At 38.4% G+C, this 27,848-nt stretch overlaps 2 protein-coding genes across 4 annotated transcripts in view; one reads left to right on the forward strand and one right to left on the reverse strand.

Moving 5' to 3' along the window:
* LOC132133182 (serine/threonine-protein kinase PAK 3) overlaps nucleotides 1-27,332 on the reverse strand; it is a 352,144-nt gene extending 324,812 nt beyond the window's left edge. For all 3 annotated transcript variants that reach the window (XM_059545952.1, XM_059545943.1, XM_059545934.1), the window contains exon 1: nucleotides 27,163-27,332. In XM_059545952.1, coding sequence (XP_059401935.1) covers nucleotides 27,163-27,171 — 9 coding nt within the window. In that variant the 5' untranslated portion in view covers nucleotides 27,172-27,332. The remainder of the gene's footprint in view (nucleotides 1-27,162) is intronic.
* LOC132133210 (uncharacterized) overlaps nucleotides 1-27,848 on the forward strand; it is a 367,449-nt gene that overhangs the window by 191,561 nt on the left and 148,040 nt on the right. The window lies entirely within an intron of this gene.

A 27,848-nucleotide genomic window follows, 5' to 3' on the forward strand; every position in this document is an offset into this window, starting at 1 on the left:
GATTAGTTTATATGTCTTAGATTTATCTAATTAAACCTTATTCATATTGAAAAGAGAAGTATCTTGTGTTTTGTGCTTACAAGTTAATGTCTTAAACTGCCGGTCTTGTTACTGTGCTAATTGATAGTGTTTTCACTATACTTTGGATATTAATATCCAGCGCAGATTTGATGTTAAATGGCTCGTTCAGTGAATCGCAGGGCGTCTCAGTGATCAGCCGTGAAACAGTGATTCTGTTCATATTCCCTTTAAAATCTTAAATGATTCCCTTTGAGCTAAATTGACCTGTTTCCCTTACATAAAACAAATCAATATCCCAGAGTAATTAATGTACTCAAACAGTACACTGACTGAACTGCTGTGGAGAGAGAACTGAAGATGAACACCAAGCCGAGCCAGATAATGAACAAGTACAGAGGACGCATGAAAGTGCCCGGATGTGTTCTTGATATTGAGGATGCATCGAGTGTAGACTTGAGAGAATCCAGCCGTTAGAAATCCCAGAAGATGCTGTGGGCGGCCGGTGTACGGAAACCTGCAAGCTTTAAACTCACTCTTGCAAATGCTTGTCAGCTTTTGAAAGTAAACATTTATCATTTTGTTTTACTTAATTTTTTATAAAGTTGTAAGACCTGGAGAAAGCAGTATTTTTATTGGCATATTAAAATTAATCTTACTCATATTTAAACATATGTTACCAATCACGGAAAGTAGGGACACAGGTCGGTTCTGGGGCATTTTCGAGTTATTCACAGATTCTGAAAGTGTAGTCTCCAAGCTTTCCAATGATGTGTAACACATGGAAATCTGATAATTTTTGGAGAAGTTGTTGCCATTTGAAGGTAGGCAATTAAAAAAGCTCAAAAGGGAGAAAATAGCCTCTAAAGATTGTGCAGTTCTCACCTCTTCTCACCTGCTGGGAGTGACAATAGGGCTAATTTACATCTCATTTAGATAAGCCATACCCCCTGTAAAGCTCCCCCTTGTAAAGCTGCATGGTTGCATAGAAACGACAGACGCAACGGAAAAATCGGACCGCATACTATTAATAATAAAGGATAATGTGCATTGTAAATGTCAGTAATTTATCTTTTTTGACTTTTATAAAAATGATTTAGAAGCTGAAAATATGTGAGTTTTATATTTTTATAAAACCTTTTTTGTCAAAACTCTATTTGATGTGCATTGTTGATAACATTGCAAGACACTCCTTTAAAATCTGGCCATCATTTTTTATGTTATTATTTTAATGTTAATGCAAATAAAAAGTACATATTTATGCTAATTTTATTTGTTATTTGCTGGTTTTCTACATAAAGCTTGGTGAATTGATTTCATTGTGTAGCATTAGGACTTTTTGAAGAGGATTCTGTGATAACCGTAATCATTTTGGTCACTATAATCATGAAATGAAATTTTCATGCCTTTTCATCTCTAGTTATGATCAACTATAATAAGCTAAAATCAAATATAATTATGTGTTTTTATAGTATAATATGCAAACAGGGATGGGGAGTAACGAAATACATGTAACAGCGTTACATATTTAAAATACAAAATATGAGTAACTGTATTTCGTTATAATTACATTTGAAATAAGGGGTAATCAGATTACAGTTACATTTGAAAAGTATTTTAGATTACCAGTGATTACTTTTATTTTGATGTAATTTATTCATTTAATATTTAAGTAAACAGTTTGGGGATTTCAACCAATACGACTGATTCTCCATCGAAACAAAAAAATGCGTGCAGCAGCTGTTCATTTATTAACTCCTATAGTGAGAGTGCACACATGCTCATCACACACAAACATTCTCCTAGAACTTACATTCAGTTAACAGATCCTTATGAATCATGCATGAAATAGAAGATTAGAAAGTCAAACAATATCTTTATGTGCTTTACAGTTAAACTTTAAGTCTTTATTCCTTCGAAATGTTCAAGAAGGTATCATCTTTGACTCGGTAATGCAGGTTTATGATCCGATTCGTGAACAGATGATTCTTTTGAGTCAATCTTTTAAAATAATAATTTATTTTGACCGCCCTGTCCAACGGGCTATCTTGAATAGTGATGTAAAATTCCTAATTTGATTTGAATTGTTCACTCGCTTAAAGAGCTGAAACGGATCGAAGTTGATTGTTTGCACTTGTTTCTAAATCTTGCCGATTCAAACGTTTTAAACCATTCACACGCATTCGAAGCTTGAGCAAACTCATTCAAAGCAGGCGCTGAGAGCAGGGTTTCTAAAAATCATTTAACGGATTTGGATATTAAAAGCATATTAGTATGTTATGTGTAAGCCAAGTTAAAGAGATGGGTCTTTAATCTAGATTTAAACTGCAAGAGTGTGTCTGCCTCCCGAACAATGTTAGGTAGGTTATTCCAGAGTTTAGGCGCCAAATAGGAAAAGGATCTGCCGCCCGCAGTTGATTTTGATATTCTAGGTATTATCAAATTGCCTGAGTTTTGAGAATGTAGCGGATGTAGAGGATTATAATGTAAAAGGAGCTCATTCAAATACTGAGGTGATAAACCATTCAGGGCTTTATAAGTAATAAGCAATATTTTAAAATCTATACGATGTTTGATAGGGAGCCAGTGCAGTGTTGACAGGATCGGGCTAATATGGTCATACTTCCTGGTTCTAGTAAGAACTCTTGCTGCTGCATTTTGGACTAGCTGTAGTTTGTTTACTAAGCGTGCAGAACAACCACCCAATAAAGCATCACAATAATTTAACCTTGAGGTCATAAATGCATGGATTAACATTTCTGCATTTGACATTGAGAGCATAGGCCATAATTTAGATATATTTTTGAGATGGAAAAATGCAGTTTTACAAATGCTAGAAACGTGGCTTTCTAAGGAAAGATTGCGATCAAATAGCACACCTAACTGATGACGAAGAATTGACAGAGTAACCATCAAGTCTTAGACAGTGTTCTAGGTTATTACAAACGGAGTTTTTAGGTCCTATAATTAACACCTCTGTTTTTTCAGAATTTAGCAGTAAGAAATTACTCGTCATCCAGTTTTTTATATCGACTATGCATTCCATTAGTTTTTCAAATTGGTGTGTTTCACCGGGCCGCGAAGAAATATAGAGCTGAGTATCATCAGCATAACAGTGAAAGCTAACACCATGTTTCCTGATGATATCTCCCAAGGGTAGCATATAAAGCGTGAAGAGTAGTGGCCCTAGTACTGAGCCTTGAGGTACTCCATACTGCACTTGTGATCGATATGATACATCTTCATTCACTGCTACGAACTGATGGCAGTCATATAACATATAGCTTAAACAGAACTGATTCGTCTGTCGCGTGTCTTTGCATCTGAATGAACACATAGACACAAACTTATTACAAAATAATTGTCTCTGCAAGTATTCTCGTAAACAGTCGGTTATGTCTTAAGTGAACTTATACTGTGGAGAAATAAATGATTATGCGTATTATTATATTGGATCCGTAAATGCAGTCTTCAAGGGACAGCAGCCTTTAAATACCTGCTGTTCCAGTGGCACTTGCTGTCAGAGAGAGACATCTGTGTCTCATTCACAAAGACAAAATTGGACCATTCTGTTTTTACTTAATTTTTCTAAATTATTATTTAGCATCTTTTTTTGGATAGGTATTCAAATGGTTTCCTCTGTTTTAAAATAGAGCACAGATAATAATAATAATAATAATAATAAATTACATTTTTATTTAGGATATTTCTTTAAGTTGTATGATTTTTTATTTGATTTAGGATTTGTTTTAAAATGTTAAGTTTGTTTTTTTATTCATGTCGCATCATAAGTTTATTGAACCGTTACATCCAGATATGCTACTAGTTTTTTTCTGATCATGCTGATTTGTCCATAGTAAGGTTCAGCCGATGTCTTTATTTTTATTCCCGGTTAGTTAAATTAATTTTTGGCTACCAAAACCTGAATAATGTCTGCCCGAAGGCCTACAAGGGATTTTGAAATTATGCTAGCCCTGAGGTGTGTTTCCCAAAAGTGACATTGCTTGGGACCGTGGGAAATGAGCCCTGTCAATTTTGACTCAGCAATTCTTTTGCTACTCTTTTTCACTTAAAGTTTGGTCCATTCATTAAACAAATCTATTGTATAACTTGGACAACTGTGCCAGTTGTTTTGGCTACTTTTATTATGCGTTTGGTGTGTCCAGATTCGTTTTGAAGCTTTGAATGCAGAATGAAATAGTACGGAATCCCATTCATTGTATTCAAATTTTATTTATATTGATTGGAAGATTTAAATGACATATTCTTTGTTGTTGTTGTTGTTCATAGAAATTCTGTGGAAAATGTATGTTCTTAAAAATAAAATGCAAAGAAAATACAAATCGTATGACTGGTAGATGTCGGAAAGCATAAAAACAAGACATCAGTTAATATGTTCCTTTGTGTTACAAAGCATTCTAAAGTATTTAGTTACTAAGTTACTAAACCTGAGTAATCTAACAAAATATGTTACTGATTACTTTTTAAAGCTTGTATTTTGTAATCTGTAGAGATACATTTTAAAAGTAACCTTCCCAGCCCTGTATGCAAAGTACAATTTTCTACAAGAAAAAAAAAAATATCTCTTATTCTGTTCTTTTCTCTGACATTTAAGGGTAATATAGGCCTACAAAGACTCTTTTAGGTCTAAAACAGTTTGGATAGTTGTTAATACAGCTTTCCCACAGCTTGGTTAACTTCAAATTCAAGAACCTTTCAAGGACTTTCCAGGTCCAATACCCTCAATTAACGATAATGTGTACGTGTTCTTAGAATGAACACAAAACGACAAACTTTGATGTTTATGGAAACTCAACCCATAAGAAACAGAAAAGTATTCTTGCAGATCTCATTGCCTCCAATAAAATAAGTAGTTCGGGCACACTTTCTCTTTGTCGGGGTCTTCTTTGTGGATGTAACCATATCCGAAGTTTGCACTGTGCATCTGTTTGCCTCTAAATGTCAATTAATTTTCATGTCCTGCCACTCTTTTTCCACAGCTAAAGAATCCAGCCATATGTTGTACGTAATGTCTGAAAGCTTCTGGCTACAGGACTGTCTCCCATGTATAGAGTTCTCTTTTCTCCTCTTGTAGCTTTTACAGTCAAAGTTACGGATTTTCCCCATTTCTCTGGCTTTATTCCCATCAAATGTTACTATCGATATAGCTTCTGATATCTTAGGGTCCAACTCGTCTGACGCCAGTGCGATACATTCTTCCTCATCTTCATCTTCGCTCAGTTAAAGATTAGATATATTATTCAGTCTTATTATGCTGCTTTCATTGTCGCTCAGATCGTCTTCAGAATCAGTGAGTGCTTGTTTACAAGCATCCGGCTTGTCGAAGAAGTACTTCAAAACATTTTTGGTGTAATGGCCACGGTTTAAATATACTAATACTGCTATCTCAAACACAGAGAGGTTTCTTCGTGATCTCAACTAACAGATTATGCAAAAAAACGAAAATCACAATTTTCACAAAAAAAAGCTTCTTTCTCATTTTGTTGTGCTGTCGACTTATGTCACTGGTTTCCGTGACGGGTCACATATAACGCTGTAAAATCAAATGATATACAATATATACTGTATGTAAATATTATCTATAATAGTTTGAAATGTATAATAATAATTCCACAGATGCCGCTGTCACCTGCTCAACCACAAAAGATCTGCATCAAATGTACAGCAATCAAGAATCAGAAAAGTGCTCTAATAACTCTGTTTGAAATAATTAAAATAAACTACAACTTAAGATCTAAAAGATGTTTTATTGATGACTGCAGTGTCCTCACTGAGAGTCTTTGATGGCAGCATTTCTTCATCAGTCTCCCTGTAACATCCAGACAAGAGTCAGTCTCCTCTGTCATTTATCTGTGATATACTGTATTTACATGTTGAGCTAGATGCTGATGTGTTAACTCACTTTTTATTCAATACAAGAGCTCTACAACTTGACCCCAAAGAACTAGTTAATTATATTATATAATTGCATAATTATACCAATCTCGAATCTCCCTTTTCTGTCCAAGATACTAGAAAAGGTGGTATCCTCACAATTATATTCCTTCTTAGAGAAAAATGGTATATGTGAGGATTTCCAGTCAGGATTTAGACCGTATCGTAGTACTGAGACTGCTCTCCTTAGAGTTACAAATGATCTGCTATTATCATCTGATCGTGGTTGTATCTCTCTATTAGTTTTATTGGATCTTAGTGCTGCGTTTGACACAATTGACCAAAACATTCTTTTGCATAGACTTTAACACTTTGTTGGCATTAATGGAAGTGCATTAGCATGGTTTAAATCGTACTTATATGACCGCCATCAGTTCATAGCAGTGAATGAAGATGTATCATATCGATCACAAGTGCAGTATGGAGTACCTCAAGGCTCAGTACTAGGGCCGCTACTCTTCACGCTTTATATGTTACCCTTGGGAGATATCATCAGGAAACATGGTGTTAGCTTTCACTGTTATGCTGATGATACTCAGCTCAATATTTCTTCGCGGCCCGGTGAAACACACCAATTTGAAAAACTAATGGAATGCATAGTCGATATAAAAAACTGGATGACGAGTAATTTCTTACAGCTAAATTCTGAAAAAAAAAACAGAGGTGTTAATTATAGGACCTAAAAACTCTGCATGTAATAACCTAGAACACTGTCTAAGACTTGATGGTTACTCTGTCAATTCTTCGTCATCTGTTAGGAACCTAGGTGTGCTATTTGATCGCAATCTTTCCTTAGAAAGCCACGTTTCTAGCATTTGTAAAACTGCATTTTTCCATCTAAAAATATATCTAAATTACGGCCTATGCTCTCAATGTCAAATGCAGAAATGTTAATCCATGCATTTTTGACCTCAAGGATAGATTATTGTAATGCTTTATTGGGTGGTTGTTCTGCATGCTTAGTAAACAAACTACAGCTAGTCCAAAATGCAGCAGCAAGAGTTCTTACTAGAACCAGGAAATATGACCATATTAGCCCGGTCCTGTCAACACTGCACTGGCTCCCTATCAAACATAGTATAGATTTTAAAATATTGCTTATTACTTATAAAGCCCTGAGTGGTTTAACACCTCAGTATTTGAATGAGCTCCTTTTACTTTATAATCCTCTACGTCCGCTACATTCTCAAAACTCAGGCAATTTGATAATACCTAGAATATCAAAATCAACTGCGGGCGGCAGATCCTTTTCCTATTTGGCGCCTAAACTCTGGAATAACCTACCTAACATTGTTCGGGAGGCAGACACACTCTTGCAGTTTAAATCTAGATTAAAGACCCATCTCTTTAACCTGTCTTACACATAACATACTAATATGCTTTTAATATCCAAATCCATTAAAGGATTTTTAGGCTGCATTAATTAGGTAAACCGGGAACACTTCCCATAACACCCGATGTACTTGCTACATCATTAGAAGAATGGCATCTACGCTAATATTAGTCTGTTACTCTCTTATTCCGAGGTCACCGTAGCCACCAGATCCAGTCTGTATCCAGATCAGAGGGTCACTGCAGTCACCCAGATCCAGTACGTATCCAAACCAGATGGTGGATCAACACCTAGAAAGGACCTCTATAACCCTGAAAGACAGCGGAGACGAGGACAACTAGAGCCCCAGATACAGATCCCCTGTAAAGACCTTGTCTCAGAGGACCACCAGGACAAGACCACAGGAAACAGATGATTCTTCTGCACAATCTGACTTTGCTGCAGCCTGGAATTGAACTACTGGTTTCGTCTTGTCAGAGGAGAACTGGCCCCCCAACTGAGCCTGGTTTCTCCCAAGGTTTTTTCCTCCATTCTGTCACTAATGGAGTTTCGGTTCCTTGCCGCTGTCGCCTCTGGCTTGCTTGGTTGGGGTCACTTCATCTACAGCGATATTGTTGACTTGATTGCAAATAAATGCACAGACACTATTTAAACTGAACAGAGATGACATCACTGAATTCAATGATGAACTGCCTTTAACTATCATTTTGCATTATAGACACACTGTTTTCCTAATGAATGTTGTTCAATTGCTTTGACGCAATGTATTTTGTTTAAAGCGCTATATAAATGAAGGTGTCTTGAAATAGCTCTGCTATTTGCTTTACAGGTAACACTTTAGAATAATGGCCAATTAGTTAATGTTAGTTAATTCATTAATTAACATGAGCAAACAATGAACAATACATTTATTACTGTATTTATTCATCTTTGTTAATGTTAGTTAATGAAAATACAGTTACTCATTGTTAGTTCATGCTAATTAACAGTGCATTGACTAATATTAACAAGCACAACATTTGATTTGAAGAATGCATTAGTAAATGTTGAAATTAACATCAACTAAGATTAATAAATGCTGTAGAAGGATTGTTCTTGCTTAGATCATGTTAAATAAAATAGTTAACTAACATTAACTAATGGACCATTATTCTAAAGTGTTACCGCTTTACATAATAAAACATGTTTTGTTGTTGTTGTTTTTTTTTAATTATTTTTATTTTTTTTACAAATATACTGTAATGTTACTGGCTAGTGTCTTTACACCTTAACAAATCCACAGTTTACTCTACAGTAGCTCAACAAATACGATTTTAACACATGGGAACCGTGTTTTGGTTTATAATACCGTATTTTACGGACTATAAGTCGCACTTTTTTTCATAGTTTAGCTGGTCCTGCGACTTATAGTCAGGTGCGACTTATTTATCAAAATTAATTTGACATGAACCGAGAGAAATGAACCAATAGAAAACATTACCGTCTACAGCCGCGAAAGGGCCCTCTATGCTGCTCAGTGCTCCTGTAGTCTACACTGAACACACAGAGTGCCCTCTCGCGACTGTAGACGGTAATTGTTTTCTCTTGGTTCTAAATAAATGCGACTTATATATGTTTTTTTCCTCATCATGACGTATTTTTGGACTGATGCAACTTATACTCAGGTGCGACTTATAGTCCGAGAAATACGGTACTCACCTTTGTAAACACCCTCATCGATGCTCTCCCTCACATTTGATGACGACTTATCCCTTTTGCGTGGCATCCTGGGATTGAAAAGTATTCATTGATGAACTCTTCAGAATCTAGGTTGAAGCAGTAGGACATCCGGGGATGTCTCGCCTACTGTTTTATGAATACTGAGGTTTCGAACTTACTTCTTTCTTCACATACTTTTCTTCCCTACTATATAGTAGGTGAGTAGGCATATTAGAACGTAAATTAATTTCACTATATTTATGGTTCATTGGTTGCTGCTTATGCTGTTATTATGCGGTCAGTTAAACAAGAACGCAGCACATCTCAATTCTCATAAGGGTGTGTTCTTGCGTCCTTCCAAGTTCGTTCTTTCACGGAAGCTTAGCAAGATCGGTCTCCACAAGAACACAAGTCCTGTGATTTGCGTTCTTGGAATTGAGAAACAGCCAGTGTCTAGCATATTGCTAGCATGATTAACAAGTGACTAGCATGTCACTAGCATGTTGTTAACATGATTATCAAGTAAGTAGCATGTTGTTAGCATGATTAGTAAGTGGCTAGCATGTCACTAGCATGTTGCTAGCATGATTATGTTTCCAGCATGATTAACAATTGACTAGCATGTTGTTAACATGATACATGAGTGATTAGCATGTTTTTAGTATGATTAACAAGAATAGCAAGTTGGTAGCATGTCATTAGTATTTTCAGCATTATTAGCAAGTGACTAGCATGGTTCCAGCATGATTAGTAAGTCACCAGCATGGTGTTAACAAGTTTCTAGCATGTTGATAATATTATTAGCAAGTGACTAGCATCTCGCTACCATGTTTCCAACATAATTAGCAAGTGACTAGCATGTTGCTAGCAAGACTAGCAAGCACCTAGCATGTCATTAGCATGATTAGCAAGTTACTAGCATGTCACTAGCATTGTTTACAGCATGATAAGCAAGTGACTAGCATGTAACTAGCATGTTTCCAGCATGATTAGCAAGTTGTCACAGTTCAGAATGGAGGACCCAAAAGCAGAGGTTATGCAGTACAGTTTATTGTCCAAAACTACAAACAAGGAGACTGCCGTCGATTGACGCAGGTCTGAGAAATTACAAAAAAGATCCTTGATGGACAGGTGAAAGGGACCGGAATCCAGTGCCTGAAGATCGGAGAGCAACAACAGTTCTCAGTCCCCGTGTCCGGCGCTAACCGCTCGCAGGCGGCAGGTGAGTGAAGGTCCACTGACAGGAGGTGAACTGGGCAGAGAACAAAGGTTAATGACCAACTCTTACTAACAAAACAACAGAGCAGGACAGGACAGGACAAGACAAGACTAGGCGAGGGGATGCACGAGAGAAATATGGCTGAAAAGATTGTAATCAAGAACCAGAGCGAAAGCACTACGTTCTGCAATAATCCGACAAAAGACAGAGCAAACAGTGACTAGAAGTAGCCGAGAGAATTAGAGAGACAAAAAGGATCAGGTGAGAGATAATCAGTGTAAGTGTTGATTCTAACGGGAAACAGCTGCGAGAGAGGTAAGGAGGAGAAACATGAATGGGACTGATAGAGTGTGTGTGCGCAGCGCGAGCGCTGAGATAATAGTAATCAGCTGTATGAGTGTGCGCGTGTGTGAAAGGAGGAAAACAAACAGAAGGAAGAGACCGGTCTATGACACAAGTGACTATCATGTCATGATTAGCAAGTGACTAGTATTTGTTAGCATTATTAGCAAGTCATTAGCATGTTGCTAGCATGAATAACAAGTTACCACCATGTTGTTAACAAGTTTCTAACATGTTGATAATATTATTAGCAGGCAACTAACGTCTATTGCATACTTCCAGCATAACTAGCAAGTGACTAGCATGTCATTAGCATGTCATTATCAAGTAAATGGCATGTCGCTAGCATGTTTCCAGCATGATTAAAAAGTGACTGCATGTTGCTAACATGATTAACAAGTCACTAGCATGTCGTTAGGATGATTAACAAGCCTGTCGTTAACGAGTTGTTGTTAAAATTATTAGCAACTGACAAGCGTGTTGTTAACATGATTAGTAAGTTACTAGCATGTTGTTAGCATGACTACAAAGTGACTAGCATGTTGCTAGCATGACTACCAAGTGACTAACATGTCATTAGCACGACTAACAAAAGACTAGCTTGTTGCTAGCCTGATTAGAAAGTTACTAGCATGCTGTTAGCATGTTTAAATGCAAATTCAGCTACAATCAGTTGATTCAGTAAAAAAAAAAAAAAATACATAAATAAATAAAATGTGGAAGTATTTTAACCTTAAAGAGGAATAAAAGTCTAACGGTCGAATAAGCCATTTTCCATTTGAGCCCCTGCCCCTTTGAGGTCCGACGCAAAGGTTTTTTTTTTTTTTTTTTAGCACACTCAAAGCGTGCGCACGAAAATGAAAAACCCTTCAAACAGCACCTGATTACTGAACTAAGTTATGTTTTGTGTTAATACTGTCAAAAAACACAAGGTTTATGCAAAGCCTCAGTTGGTTATTTCTAAAATGAAAGTAAACAACTGAAATTAACAGATGCATATCTGTATAATAGATGCGTGCAGGTCTGCTACATGCTGTCAACTGTAATAAAAGGGATAGTTCACACTAAAATTGAATTTCTGTCATTGTTTATTCCCTCACATGTTGTCCCAAACCTACATTATATTAATTTCTTTCTTGTGCTGCACACAAAAGAAGATATTTTGAAGAAGCTGATGACCAAGCAGTTGCTGGTCCAGTAAACTTTGATAGTAGGGGGGAAATACTCTGGAAGTCACTGTGAACCAGCAACTGTTTCATTTTCCACCTTCTTCAAAATAGTGTTTATGTTTAGCAGAAGAAGAAAACCCATTAGGTTTCAAATTATTTTTGTGTGGGTGCATGAAGATATAAAAAACAAAACACTAACCTATTTTAATTCTGGGGTGAATTATTCCTTTAATGTTAATAAAACATCAAACACGAGAAAAATCACTCAATACTCTTGACTGTAAAACTTTAAAACTGTTTCTTTAATAGGATCAATGTATATTGTGTCTTATTTTTACTAGTTCATAAAATGTTTTGAATGCTCCTGCTAAATACTTTTGTACCTGCAAAACACTTTTTATCTTTATTTGTGTATTATGTGTATTTATATTGTGTATCTTTGTTCTATTTTATATATATATATATATATATATATTTGAGCCCGACCGATATATCGGCCGGCCGATATTAACGGCCGATATAAGCTAATTGCATTTAAATCGACATCGGCATTTATAACGGCCGATGAAACATGAGAAACAGAATCTCATGCTTTAATCAAGTTATGAGTGTTGCATAGTGTGCCCACCAGAGGGAGCTCTGCAGCTCCAGAGTTAACAACAGCGCCAGAAGTCCACTACAGAAGAAAGCGATTAGCCAAGCCACGGAGATATAACTTACTGTTTTGACGGTGAGTCTGTCGTTCGTCATGTGAAATGATTGTAGATTTAGTTCATACCCTGTATATAAAAACTGTGTGGTAGTTCTAGCTAACGGTCCTATCATTATCACTTCTAAATATTCTGTAACATCACTTACAGCCGCTAATGCATTGCTATATTAGATTAGCCACAAAGCTAATACCATGTTTATCAGTGGAAGAGCGCGAACGTTAATAGGAGGTCAAACTATAACGTTAGCGTTTAACTTATTCTTATTCTATTGCGGTGTGTTTCCCACATAATGACCGCGTAATTGGGCCTTTCACACAGGACGCGGTATGCACGGCGCTTGCCGCTGGGTTCAGCGTTGCCCTTCAGATACAACGCGATTTGCGCTGCGCTATGGCGTAGGCGGAGTTTTAAAAACGTTTAGCGGGAGCTCTTTCATAGTCTGTTCCTCCTCTTTTCGGTCAGCAGCAAACATGTATCTGTCCCGTTGTAAGAAGCGAGCGATAGCGCTAGTCCTGCTGATGAGAATTAAGAGAGAAGCAAGGAAGAAGAGGCTACCCTCAGGTCCAGAGAACAATTTGGTGAATTCAGGCTGGTTACGTTACTCTAACGCTAATAGCTTCCTTTTTAGCAGGCCCCTTAAATGCTTGCTATTAACTTGTTTGAAGGTGGTTCTTCTCAAAATTGACAGCGGTGTGTTCATGACACATAACATTTTTTTTTTACATATTGTTTCAAAGCAGCTTTACAGACATAACAGGAAAATGTTGAAATAATATTGTTAAATATAAGTAGGTAATACCTATTACTTGACAAATAAAAAAATATATATATTTCTCATTTTTGCCTATGTAGGAGATCCCAATTTATTATTATTATAATTCTAATGATGACATGAGTAATGATAGATGGTGATATTATTAATACACATGCTTATTCTTTCTCTGTCTCTCTTTCTGCCTACAGATGGCTGAAAAAGGTGAATGCTGTAGCAGCAAAGTGTGGGACTACTTCTGCAAATACTTTAACTTTAGTATTATAATTTATTTACAGTACACACACAGACTGTTAAAACCAGCTTCAACTGGAAGAAAGTAAAAGTGTTTAAATGTTTAAAACCAGACTGTTTTTTGATCATTAAAAAATATATACTTTTGATGTGCAATTGTTTAGTCATTGAGACTGTAATCTAAGGCTTTTTTTTTTTAACATAGTCCATTCTGGAAAATGGTTTATACAGCCCACATACATAGAAAAGGCAGATATTTTGCTATTGAAGTGCAGTTTATAGGAAATGGGTCTAATATCCAGATTATTTTTAAAAGCAAAATATCGGCTTATAAATCGGCTCTTTTCGAGTTAATATCGGCATCGGCCCCCAAAAATCCATATCGGTCGGGCTCTAATATATATATATACATACACATTTTTTTTTTTTTTAATAACAAAGATTTTTATCTTCTCCCACTTTGGCCTAAATATCCGCAATACTTTTTATATTTTGTTACCTTAATGTAACAAGCTTTGTCTTTTTTTATAGGGATATTAGTTTGGCTGTAATGCTCAAACAGCTTGCAAAACAGAAAAACCAACATGACAAACAATCGTGATAAAGTCATGATATTTCTAAAAAAGAACTTTTTTGTCATTTGTGACCCGTCAAGGAAACCAGCACAACTTTCAAGCAAAATTACAAAGAAGCATTTTTTTTTTCAAAATTGGTGATTTTCGTTTTTTTGCAGAATCTGATAGTTGAGATCACAAAGAAGCCTCTCCTTGTTTGAAATAGCAGTATTGGTATATTTAAAATCGTACATTTTGAAGTTGAAATCGGCTTGTTTTTCGTAGATTCTAGCACGCAGTAGGTGCGTGTCATTGTCTGTGTGTATTTTCCATACTGGATAAGCCAGCTTTTGTTTCTTTTGTTATTGCCCCCGCCCTCTAAGGGAAGCGTGGCTAAGTATTATGCAGCGCTCTGGCCTTCAAGCCGGATGCTTTAGAACAAGCACTCACTGATTCTGAAAATGATCGACAATGAAAGCGGCATAATAAGACTGAATAATATCTCTTATCTACAACTGAGCGAAGATGAAGACGACTAAGAATGTATCGGAACTGGCTTCAGACGAGTTGGACCGTAAGACATCAGAGGAGAAAAGAGAACTCTCTGCATGGGAGACAGTCCTGTAGCCAGAAGCTTACTCCAGACATTATGTAAAACATACAGCTGGATTCTTTAGCTGCGGAATGAGAGTGGCAGGACATGCAAATTATTGGAGATTTAGAGGCAAACAAGCGCACAGTGCATACTACGGAGATGGTTACGTCCACAAAGAAGACCCTGACAAAGAGAAAGTGTGCCCGAACGACTTATTTCATTGGAGGCAACGAGATCTGCAAGAATACTTTTCTGTTTCTTATGGGGTGACTTTCCATAAACATCAAAGTTTGTCGTTTTGTGTTCTTTCACCAATTTTTATGTAGAAAACCAGCAAATAACAAATAAAATTAGCATCAATATGTACTTTTTGTTTACATAAACATTAAAATAATAACATTAAAAATGATGGCCAGGTTTTAAAGGAGTGTCTTGCTACAATGCACAAGTTCAAATAGAGTTTTGACAAAAAATGTTTTAAAAAAGATAAAACTCACATATTTCAGCCTCCAAATCATTTTTATAAAAGTCAAAAAAGATAAATTACTGACATTTACAATGCACATTATCCTTTTTATTAATAGTATGCGGTCCGATTTTTCCCATTGTGTCTGTCGTTGCTATGCAACCATGCAGCTTTACAGGGGGGAGCTTTATAGGGTGTATGGCTTATCTAAAAGATATATATATATATATATATATATATATATATATATATATATATATATATATATAATACCTTCTAAATGAGATGTAAATGAGCCCTATTGTCACTCCCGGCAGGTGAGAACAGGTGAAAAATGCACAATCTTTAGAGGCCTTTTTTTTTTTTAAATGGCCACAACTTCTCCAAATATTATCAGATTTCCATGTGTTACACATAGTTGGAAAGCTTGGAGACTACATTTTCAGAATGTGAATAACTTAAAATGCCCCAGACTTGTGTACCTACTTTCAGTGATTGGTCACATTTTGTCATTTTTGCCATATCGCCCACCCTAACAAACAAATACCCAAACAAATACCTCCCAACCATCACCCAACCATGCTGCTGTTTAAATTGTTTTAACTTTAAACATGTTGGTAGCTTTCAGTAGTGATGTCACAAGTCAGTCAGGCTCATCACAGCACACTCCCTCACCTAAGTATTAATCACCAGCACCTGTTCAAAATTCAATCACCAATTTCCCCAGCACTATATAAGCACACACCTCAGTTCATCTCATCCTCCGATCTCCGACTTATCAGCAGAACATTCCACTGCCAAAGTTACTAGCATTGACTACTTCAAAACTTACCTCTTGTGCTTACCTTCTCTCCAGCAATCCTCCATCGCCTTCCAGTGCCTTTAGCTATTCTCCTGTGCTACGATTCTCCGATACCTCCATTACCCACCATCACCGAAGTGTTTGCTCCCAACCGGCAACTCTGGTCACCCCATCCGGCAAGAATGCATCCAGATTTCAAGTTCTCTCATCCTCCATCCACTTGCTACTCTCCCTCTGTCTATACCTGTTTCAATAAATTCCAGTATTCCACTAACTCCCTGTCACCAGTCCGTTTGTTACAGAAGATCGGACCACAAGGCTGAGGATGAGCAAACCCGACCCATTCCAGGAACTGGTGGATTCGTTGCGGCGTTTATTGACACCTCACGCCGCTTCCCCAGCTCCTTCGGCCAGGGCTCATCCACCACAACATCCTGCATCTTCTTCTCCGGCTAACATTGTCTACTCCAGTCCGGTAGTCAGACCAGCACCATACTCCGGATCGGCAGAGGACTGCAACGGGTTTCTCCTCCAGAGTTCACTAGCCATTGAGACACAACCTCAATTATACCCCAATGAACAATCAAAAATCGCCTTTATCATTTCATCTCTCACAGGTCCCACTCTGCGTTGGGCTGAGACGATATGGACACAAGCTGGTCCGGCTGCCCAACCTCTGGAGATCCGAACTTCATCGCTCATTTCCGAGAAGTCTTTGGCACGACAGAAGGTGATTCGTCAGTTGGTGAGTAATTGTATAATCCTAAACAGGGCAAGATGACCATACATCAGTATTCCTTGCAATTCAGAACCGTAGCAGACGCCACTGGAATGAGGCATCCCTCCTCACAGCATTCCATCAAGGTCTGGAACCCAAACTTTGCTTCCACATGGCTGCATACGATGATTCATGTGGTCTGGAAAGATTCATTCAGCTCGCTGTCAGATGCTCCAGTCGTCTTCAGTCCTGCCTCCAAGAATGCTCACCAGCTCAACCAACCACACGGTACCGCCGGACTGAACCCCAGAATCCTCCGGGATCTGACCCTGAATCTGTGCAAAATTAGGTGCCAGTGGCCAGGAGGTGATGGCACCTCCATTGTCTCACGACTGAGCAGCAGACCAAGGGACTATGTCTCTACTAAGGGGCCCAACACATCCTGGCTTGCCCCCTTTCGCCCACCACGTCCAGCGGTGATTTACATCAAACCATCTTCTATTAAGATGAACCCACTCACCACCACTGTACAGCTTACAGCTGACAACGTCACTCTTCCAGTTACCGCCCTCATCGACTCTGGGTCAGCCGGAAACTTCTTGGGGGATCTCTGCCACCAGCTCAGGTTATCTCCCATCTCAACCGAACCCACCTACCAAGTGATCACCATCACCGGAAAACCCCTTAACCACCGGCATATATGGTACAGTGTGGGTCCAGTACATAAACCCCTTAACCACCGGCATATACGGTACAGTGTGGGTCCAGTTCATATAACTGTTGGTTTATTACACATTGAATCCATCAACTTCCTAGTACTAGAAGAATCAACTGCATACATCATTCTCGGTCGTCCATCGCTGGTTCAGCATAATCCAGTAATCTCATGGTCAACAGGCGAAATCCTCTGGTGGGATGACCAGTTACCGAGAATTTAGTGACGTCTTCTGCCTACGCAAAGCCTCACAAATTCCTCCTCATCGACCTTGGGATTGCGCCATAGATCTGGTTCCGGGTGTGCTACTGCCTCGTGGGAAGATTTACCCGTTCTCTCTCCCAGAACAGAAGGCCATGGAGGAGTACATTGAAGAGGCACTGAAACAAGGTTATATAGTTCCCATCGACATCCCCTGTCACTTCCAGCTTCTTCTTCGTGGCAGAAAAGGACGGAGGATTACGGCCCTGTATTGACTACCGAGCTCTAAACCAAATCACAGTCAAATTCCAGTATCCTCTTCCCCTCATCCCATCAGCCCTCGAACAACTCAGAGGAGCAGTAATATTCTCCAAATTGGATCTCAGAAGTGCATATAATTTCATCCGCATCCGAGAAGGAAACGAATGGAAGTCTGCGTTTGTTACCCCTACTGGCCACTATGAGTATAGGGTGATGCCGTATGGCCTAGTCAATGCCCCAGTCTTCCAGGACTTTATGCATGAAGTGCTCCGGGAGTACATCAACCACTTTGTCATAGTTTACATCGATGATATCCTCATCTACTCCCGGAGCCTGGCCGAAAACCACCAACATGTTAAAACAGTCCTAACCTGGTTACGATAATTCCATCTATTCCCCAAGGCCAAGAAATGCACCTTCCATCAGCCGTCAGTTCACTTCCTGGGGTACGTCATCAATAGTTCAGGTATCCACATGGACGAGGTGAAGATCGAAGCCATCACCTCCTGGCCACTCCCATCAACCATAAAAGAACTCCAACGCTTCTTAGGTTTTGCTAATTTCTATCGTCGTTTCATTAAGAATTACAGCTCAATCACCAGTCCCATTACTGACCTTTTCAGAAACAAACCTAAATCTCTGTCTTGGACCCCAGCCGCCACGGAAGCCTTTACAACTCGACCACTGGAGTTGGAGCAGTACTTTCAAAGTGGCAGGGGACTCCTCCCGACTCCATCCATGCGCCTTCTTCTCCCAGAAGCTCAGCCCAGCGGAGAAAAACTATGATATTGGAAACTGGGAGCTACTAGCGATCAAATTAGCTTTGGGGGAATGGCGACACTGGTTTGAGGGAGCTTTCCATCCCTTCACAGTTTTTACTGACCGCAAGAACTTACAATACCTACAAGATGCAAAACGTCTAAACCCTCGCCAAGCTCGATGGCCTTATTCTTCACCAGATTCCACTTCACTATCTCCTATAGACCCGTCCCCCGCAACACAAAAACTGATGCCCTTTCCTGAATTCACACATCTGAGGAAAGTACAGATGAAAGTACAGAGACTATAATCCTGACCCAACTCATAGCCAGTCCGATTCAGTGGACCTCTCCACCAGTCGCCTCAGAGGTCCCTCGTCCTGCTCTGCCAGGCTGTCCCCCAAGACTTAGGTATGTTCCTCGGACACAGCATACCCTGCTTATTCATGCCACTCAAAATCTAGATTCTCTTTAACCTGGCTCACACATAACATACTAATATGCTTTTAATATCCAAATCCGTTAAAGGATTTTTAGGCTGCATTAATTAGGTAAACCGGAACCGGGAACACTTCCCATAACACCCCAAGTACTTGCTACATCATTAGAAGAATGGCATCTACGCTAATATTTGTCTGTTTTTTCTCTTATTCCGAGGTCACCGTAGCCACCAGATCCAGTCTGTATCCAGATCAGAGGGTCACTGCAGTCACCCGGATCCAGTACGTATCCAGACCAGATGGTGGATCAGCACCTAGAAAGGACCTCTACTGCCCTGAAAGACAGCAGAGACCAGGACAACTAGAGCCCCAGATACAGATCCCCTGTAAAGACCTTGTCTCAGAGTACCACCAGGACAAGACCACAGGAAACAGATGATTCTTCTGCACAATCTGACTTTGCTGCAGCCTGGAATTGAACTACTGGTTTCGTCTGGTCAGAGGAGAACTGGCCCCCCAACTGAGCCAGGTTTCTCCAAAGGTTTTTTTTCTCCATTCTGTCACCGATGGAGTTTCGGTTCCTTGCCGCTGTCGTCTCTGGCTTGCTTGGTTGGGGTCACTTCATCTACAGCGATATCGTTGACTTGATTGCAAATAAATGCACAGACACTATTTAACTGAACAGAGATGACATCACTGAATTCAATGATGAACTGCCTTTAACTATCATTTTGCATTATTGACACACTGTTTTCCTAATGAATGTTGTTCAGTTGCTTTGACGCAATGTATTTTGTTTAAAGCGCTATATAAATAAAGGTGACTTGACTTGGTCCCACCTAGTGATCAACTGTAAAAATAACAAATTTTACCTCTTCCCAAAAGGGAAAACCACAAGAATGCATGATTATATGGTGTCATGGCTTTGCAATCAAAAAATGTTGTTATAATGGAAGTCAATGGGGCAAAAACAGCCACCAACAACAAATGAGGGAGAAAAAATTAAAATCTAATGCTGCACAAAAACTAACAATGCATCAAAGCCAATCTTGTTACTAATCTTTGACATGCCCAAGACTATGATAAAAGGTAAAAAAATATCCAGTCCACAATCACTTTTAAATTGAAAATATGTAATTGTGTGTGTGTTTTTTTTTCCAAATCAGTGACATCATTTATGAACTTGGTAATTAAAGAGTTAAAATCTTGGATTTTTATATCCCCACTGAACATTTCTGTGGATTCACTGATGTACTGGACACATCTGGAAAAGGTTTATATGATACACTTTTGGAAAACTTGAAAAGCACAACTTAAAGATTTCAGATTGTCGTTGTCAGTCTTATGATAACGGAAGCAATTTGATGGGCACTAAACGGACTTCAGGCAAGAATCTTGCAGCTAAACAACAAGGCATGGTGTGTCCCATGCAGCAGTCACAGTCTGAACCTGGTCTTGGCAGATGCACCTAAGTCACCTGTGGAATCAGTCTCTTTCTTTAGTGTTCTGCAGAGATTGTATAATCTTTTTAACTCATTTGTGCAGCACTGGACAGTACTACAGCAACATCTGAAGCACCTGACTGCAATCTTTGTCAACTACAACATGATGGGAGGCTCAAATTGATAGCATGAAAGTGGTACGTTACCAGCTGCTAGAGATTGTTTCTCTAGGAACACTTAAAATGTAAACTCTGGGAGTGCAAACATACTTGAATGATTTCAGGGAAAGTGGACTTTATTCCTGTCAAACAGATGCACAAGAGATAGCAGAAGCTTTAGATATTGAGATGATGTTGCATGAGAAAATACAACGCAAAACATCACGGCAATTCCTATATGAGGGCAGAGATCAGACACAATCCACTCCACAAGAGTCTTTCAGGAGAATTTTTTTTTTTTTGCCCTTGGTTGACAGCCATTGGAAGCCTCAATTATCAGTTCTGTAAGCTGGAGGATTTTTATGCCCTGTATAGTTTTCTGTTCTCAAAAGAAGCAATGCATAGTGGACAACTCAAAGACAACTGCAAAAAATTGGAAAGAGCATTACATGACATACATTCAGAGGATTTGGTCATGGAGGTCAGGGCTGCTGTCCATAACTTTACCGATCATGCATCTACTTCTTCAGGAAACATGTTAGACTACATCTATAAGGAGCAACTTCTAGATTTGTATGGAAACCTAAGCATTGCTCTTCGTCTGCTACCAACACTAACCATCACCATTGGCTCTGGTGAGAGAAGTTCTTCAGCTTTAAAGCTTCAGCTTTACCTTGGGTCAACAATGAACCAAAAGAGGCTGTCAGCACTGGCATTAATTTAAACTGAACAGAACATATGAAGGTCTTTGGATATGGGGGACATAGTGACGTAGCTAAGGCTCGTAAGCACCATTTTTAAGGTGAAAACAATCTGTTTCTGTAGTGTATCTTCAAGATTGTATTGTACAGTATTTTATCTTCTGCCATAAAGATTAATATTGATATTTTGTTATCATGTATTTAAAGAATAAACACTTAAAAAATAATAATAAACAATTTGTGTTCCATTACATGTGATTTGACTACTTTTTGTAGGTTGTATAATTATATATCTAGGTAACAAATATATATTAACAAAATCATTTTTTAGAAGGGCCTCATCTCTTAATTTTGCCTGGGGCCCCCACTTCTTGGTTCACCTCTGACTTCAGGGGGTCCAGTAAGGGTCCAATGATGTCCTTCAGATAACCCAAAACCAGTCTTTCAAATTATTTAATTGTCACAGACATTAGAGGCACAGGTTTGTAACCATCAAGTCCAGTAATTTTGGGTTTCTTCGGGATGGGGATGATGGTGGGGCATTTGAAGCATGAGGAGTCTTCGCACAGCTCCAGTGATCTTTTGAAGATCGGTGTAAAAATGGGGGCCAGTTGGTCAGAGCAGGTTTTCAGACAGGCTGGTGTCACACCATCTGGGCCTGGTGCCTTTCTTCTCTTGTTCTTTCTGAAGACCTGACACACATAATCTTCACTGATCAGAAGTGCAGGAGGGGGAAAGTGGGGTTGCAGGAGCTGTGAATGGTGTTTTTTCAAGCCTGCAATAAAACTTGTTCAGATCGTCTTCCAGTTGTTGATTTTCCACAGTGCTGGGAGAAGGTGTTGTAATTTGTGATCTCTTTCAGACCTTTCCATACTGAAGCAGGGTGACTGGAAGAGAATTGGTTTTCTAATTTTAATTAGATTTTATTTATATTATTTAAGTATGATTTTATCTATAATATTTTATTAATATTTTCAAGTGAATGCTCAAAATGCATGAATTAGGTAGCACTTTACAATAATTAACTAACATGTTAATACAGTTTAATACATTAGCTTACATTAACTAATCTAACCTTATCGTAAAGTGTTACTATTATTTGTTATTAAAGTATATATATGTTCACAAAAACACTGTTAAATTAAAAAGAAAAGCAAGCAGGTAAGCATGATTTGGTGTGGAAGCCAATACAAATAACCGTTTGCTTACCTAAATCCTGCTTTTGTATCAGGCTCGGTTGCAGAATCACATCTCTGCTCCTGAAATTATTATCTTTCTCTATATAGTGTAGTAGTTAACTTGGTCTGTGTCATACATGGCCGCTTGTCAAGCATGGAAGACAAGTTTTATTTAAATTCTGAATATATTCGTATACAACATGCAAAGAGTGATCTCTTTACATTTATTAAAAACTGTCACTCATTCATCACGATCTCACAAAGTAAAAAAAAAAAAAAAACAATGAACATGTCTTGAACATAGACATGTTCATGAACATAATGAACATAATCACAGGTAACAAAGAGGAAACTGGAGGCGGCCCACTCAAACCAGCACAGATTCAGTTACATAAGGAACTTAACATATCATTTTGTTGTGATGTCAAATAGACATTTGATTGCATATCTGCTGCCACTGCAAGACAAATAAACCGATGATAGCTATGGTTAAATGCGATAAAATGAGCGGGCTGGACAGAAACTATCGTCAAAAATGCTTTTCATGTTTGCAGCGCACATTTATTGAAAAGGTTCAATAAAGTAATGTTATTTGTTGTTATGGGTGAGTCTACAGATTTCTTGCCATATATTTCTTGCATCTCACGATGTCATGTATGACAAAATTCCTGTACATGTGTATAAAACAACAAACTGACGATTTATATATAATCATTTGTAATCGATATACATTATTGTTCCAGCCACAAAAAATCACAACAATGTAGCTGTAAAATAGTTGCCTGTGGAAATTGAAATGTACAAAAATCTTCAACATGACATGCTAGATAGACACGATGAGTTTGTCTTTACTATACACATTAGATGTGATCCACTTAATTGTGACAATCCTATCAGATCGTCCATCCTTTGAGTGAGAGTGTAACATTACAGGTCGGCTAATCTGGTTTAAAGGTTAAAGTTGACCTTTTCGACATGTTTCAGTGCTGTTGTTGCTTTATGCTCAGTAATGGCACGAACACAATGCTGTCTGGGGGTTTGACAAAAGGAGAGTGGGACGGGGGGTGGTGCTCGGGGTGGTGACTGAAGGAGGTGACTGTGTAGTTCTGATGTCATCTTTTCATGGAAGTCACAACGGTTTGTGAAAAATCACAGCTACTTTAGGAAGGCTGTGTGCATTTTACTGTGGACTCACAGTTTTGAAATGTATATGGTAGTTAAATAGCCCCTAGACCTAAGTTATCGTGAAAAAAGCCATGAAATTTCAACTTTGGCAATATGGGACCTTCAAGAAATTGATTTTTTTTTTTCTAAATTTTCTTATTTTTGTTCATGGATAAAAAATGAAATTATGCTTTAATATTTGTTTTGAATGTGTGGACAGTGCTGAAACACCCCTTTCTTCCGGTCTGTACTGCACCTATACGCGGCAACCACAAGCTCAGTTCATTTTCAACAGGAGAGAAGCAGCAGAGTTTATTAATCCTGTGGATTCTTTGCTAGCGGCGCTTACAAGACAAAAAATAAATAAATAAATTATATATGACTTTATTTAATGGTATTTGAATTTTACTCTGTGTGATCTACAACGACACTGAATAGGCCTATAATAGCCCACTGATTTTTAGCCTATACTCATTTTATCATATGCATTGTTTCAGAAAAATCTCACAGGTAAAGTTTTCATTTGCTATCACAAACTAAGGCAACTGAAGCTAAGTATATTTTGTAGATTGTAACAAGTAGCCTAGGCCATCCCAATAACAGTGGAAAGCACTTCAGCTCCATCAGTTTTGGTCGTAAGACACCCTCAATAACAACAAAATGCTACAAAACAAACAAAAGAAATTATTTAAATTGAAAAAAGAAAATTATAACATAATTTGTAATATAATTTGACGGTTTCCAAAGCAGAAGGTTAGACAATCTGGATTTTTAATGTGAAGCTTTTCCATCTAAAAGCAGTCTGAAGCAACAGCAAGCAGCTTTATGAGTAAGACTATAATACACGCTAAACTCAAGTCCAACGATCTCTGTGGTGTCTGTGGGGCCAGGCCAGTGGTGCCAGACCTGTGGTATAACAGTGATCCAATATATTGCTGTCTCTGGCGGGGAATATAGCATGCTGTCTGTATTTTGCCATGAAATTTGATTTGCTTTATTAAAGTCCCCAATAATGATTAAAACAGAGTCCAGGTGTTGTTGCTCTGTCTTTCTGTAAAGCCAGGCTCACGTGCACTTGAGGAGGAATGTAAAACACTGATGAGAATGAACCAGTGAAACTCCTGCGGTGAATAGAATGGTTTACAATTCATGAAGAGCGCTCCTAGATCTGAACAACACATCTTGCATCTGTACACCAGCTTTCATTGATGTAAAAGCATGTCCCTGCCGTATTGTGATATCCCATTGATTCTGCGTCACTGTCTTCTCTGAACAGCTGAAAGCCCGGCAGATATATCGCACTATCCGGAATGGCGTCATTCTGCCAGGTTTCTGTGAAAAACAGAACAGTAGTGTTTAAAAAAATCCTTGTTCGTCCAGGAGAGCAGAAGTTTGTCCGTTTTGCTTTGCAATGGCGTTCGAAATCCATGCTGTCTGAGCTTCACAAGGACGCCAGCTTGCTTCCTCCATCTGCGCATCCTAAAGCGTTTGATGGCAGGTAACAAATCCATCAACTGTCCCGAGTGTCTTTCACACTGGTCCTGTCCCATTGGGCAGTCCTTATTGTTGAGCCCTGCTAGTTTAAACAAGACAGTTTATCACTAAGAACATTTGATAAGAAAAAACACAAACACCCTACAAGGATGCATCGTTCTACTACATTTGTTGAGGTTCTGTGTTCATGCTGTCAAATAGAGTATACTTTAAAAGTTTGCCCAACTGTCTGCATACTGTAATGTATGCATAAAAAAAGAAAAAAAAAACATTTAGTCCTGTGATGGATTGGCCATCCATGGTGTTTACCTGCCTTTGGCCTGAGATGCTGGAATGGGCTCCTGAATCACCATGATCCCACACAGGAAAAATTGGTGGTGTCCCTATGATGTCTGCCAAAAGCTGAAATATGCATTTTAAAGTTGTTAAAAAAATATTTTTAATTTAGCTTTGATTTTAAATAAAACAGCGCATCCTTGTGGCGCGGAGGACACAGAAGAGCACACACAGCACAGCGATATGGAGTGACACAGAGGAGACCATTGACAAAGGAATTACTGAATAAAGTCATTATTTTCGTTTTCTTCGCTTACAAAAAGTGCCAGATATCCAAGATTGCATGTTTGATGGCAGATGGAGTATTTTGATGACTTCTCATACCTTTTATGGAACTTGACACTGTTATTTACTTGACAGTCTATGGGACAGTCTCAATCCTCCAGGTTTTCGTCCAAAATATCTTAGATTGTGTTCCAAAGATGAACGGAGCTTTTACGGGTTTGGAATGTCATGGGGGTGTTAAGTGATTAATGACAACATTTTCATTTTAGGGTGGAGTATCCCTTTAATTGTGAAATCCAGACACAGGAATTTTAGCAGGTTGTTCTGATCAGGCTTCTTTCACTCAAGTAATTTCATACTTCAGTAGAATTAAAAGACAAGAAAAAAATGTAGGTTGGCATTGTAGTTAAACAGAAAAACACATAAAACAGGAAACTCAATAGGCATATGGACCAACAAACAATTTCAGTGTAGACAGAGGGAAACCCCCACACACATCCAACCATACATTTTCTGTATCAGATAATGGTTTCTAGGAAGACGTATAGGTAACATCTTATATATATATATATATATATATATATATATATATATATATAAGGTCTTTTGTGCAAGCCCTCACACATCATCACACACACACACACACACACACACACACACACACACACACACACACACACACACACACATTACACCACTATTCCACAGGACACATATGTTAATGAATTATATCCCTGACAAAGCTTTCCTCCACTGATTTAGAAACTATTGTCCCTTGCTCTTTTTTTCTGATACACTATATCTAAAAATAATTATAGAAAGAGGAACATTGGCTAGCTGAGACTCCTAAAGTGTGTATCTGTGTGTGTGTGTGTGTGTGTGTGTGTGTGTGTGTGTGTGTGTGTGTGTGTGTGTGTGTGTGTGTGTGTGGCCTCTTGTGCAACTGCACAGGCTTGGCAGAGGTAAAAAATCAATCATTCTAAAGCATTCTATATAAAAGACCCAAATACAGACATGTGGAGACTAACAAAAGGCCATATCCCACCACCAATGACATCAGTCTGTCTGCTGAACCATCCATACTTTTCTGCATCACTAATGGAACAAGGTAGGTCGGAATGGTAACATTGACTTAGACATATATGCAGCTTTGAATCTCACAGACAAAAAAATAAAAAAATAAAATTTGCTGCTATTCTAATTACCCACAACATTCATTTGTGACATCAACAGAGATGTATTTTGCCATTGGAATGGGGTAGGGGCAGCTGCAAGAGCACCCTGAATGTAACTGCATTCCCTCGATATAATGCAGTAATAGCTTCTCGCTGTTTCCTCCATCATCTTCTTTTCCTCTCCTCCACAAAACATCTGACTGCTGAAAGCCAAGCAAAAACACTAACCCTCTCCGCCCTCCCACTCTCCCTCCCCTTTTCTCTCTCTCCCTCGTCCGTATTCGAGTCATCACAGACAGCAAAGGAGCCCTTGAGAAACAACTTACCTTAAACATGTTTTCATATTCCTTGGCTGTATCCTTAGAAGTCTACTTGTGTTTTCCTTTGATATTTTCCAATGCATATATTCCTAAAACATGCACAGACTCTCCATTTTATGGTCAGACCGGTTCCTGACCCAAAGACCTGGACTCACTGGCTAGTCGGCTGCCTGCATGCTTCACTGCCTGCCTACTGTTCCCTAGCCTGTGATGTCACAAAGCCTTTGCAGCCTTATTGGCCAAGGGGCTGCATGTTAATTAAATGCAGCTGCCAGGAGAGAGGGGGAGGAGACAGCCAGAAAAACTGTATCTGTTGTTTCACAGACTAGTGGTAGTAAGGTAGGGATTTTTTTTCTCCACCCAGGTTTATTTAGAGTAAAAAAACTCAGTAAAAACATCATGATAAAACCATTGTTTGTTTGTTCATTTTTAAACATTAGCTAGTCAATTTATTATTATTATTATTATTATTATTATTATTATTATGGGCACCGCCATGATAGTGGTGTGAATATGTCAATATTGTAAAAATATGTGTACAATTATGTAAATGTAATGGTATATAATCATGTGGTATTATGCATTATATGAAAAACATGATATTAACATATGATAACATCACTATATGTGTTTCTATAAAACAAAGCACTAAAATAATAATAGGGAAAGTGGGGTGATTTGTGCCAGGGGGG

Source organism: Carassius carassius, chromosome 4 (assembly GCF_963082965.1).
Source record: "Carassius carassius chromosome 4, fCarCar2.1, whole genome shotgun sequence".
Taxonomy (NCBI): Eukaryota; Metazoa; Chordata; class Actinopteri; order Cypriniformes; family Cyprinidae; genus Carassius; species Carassius carassius.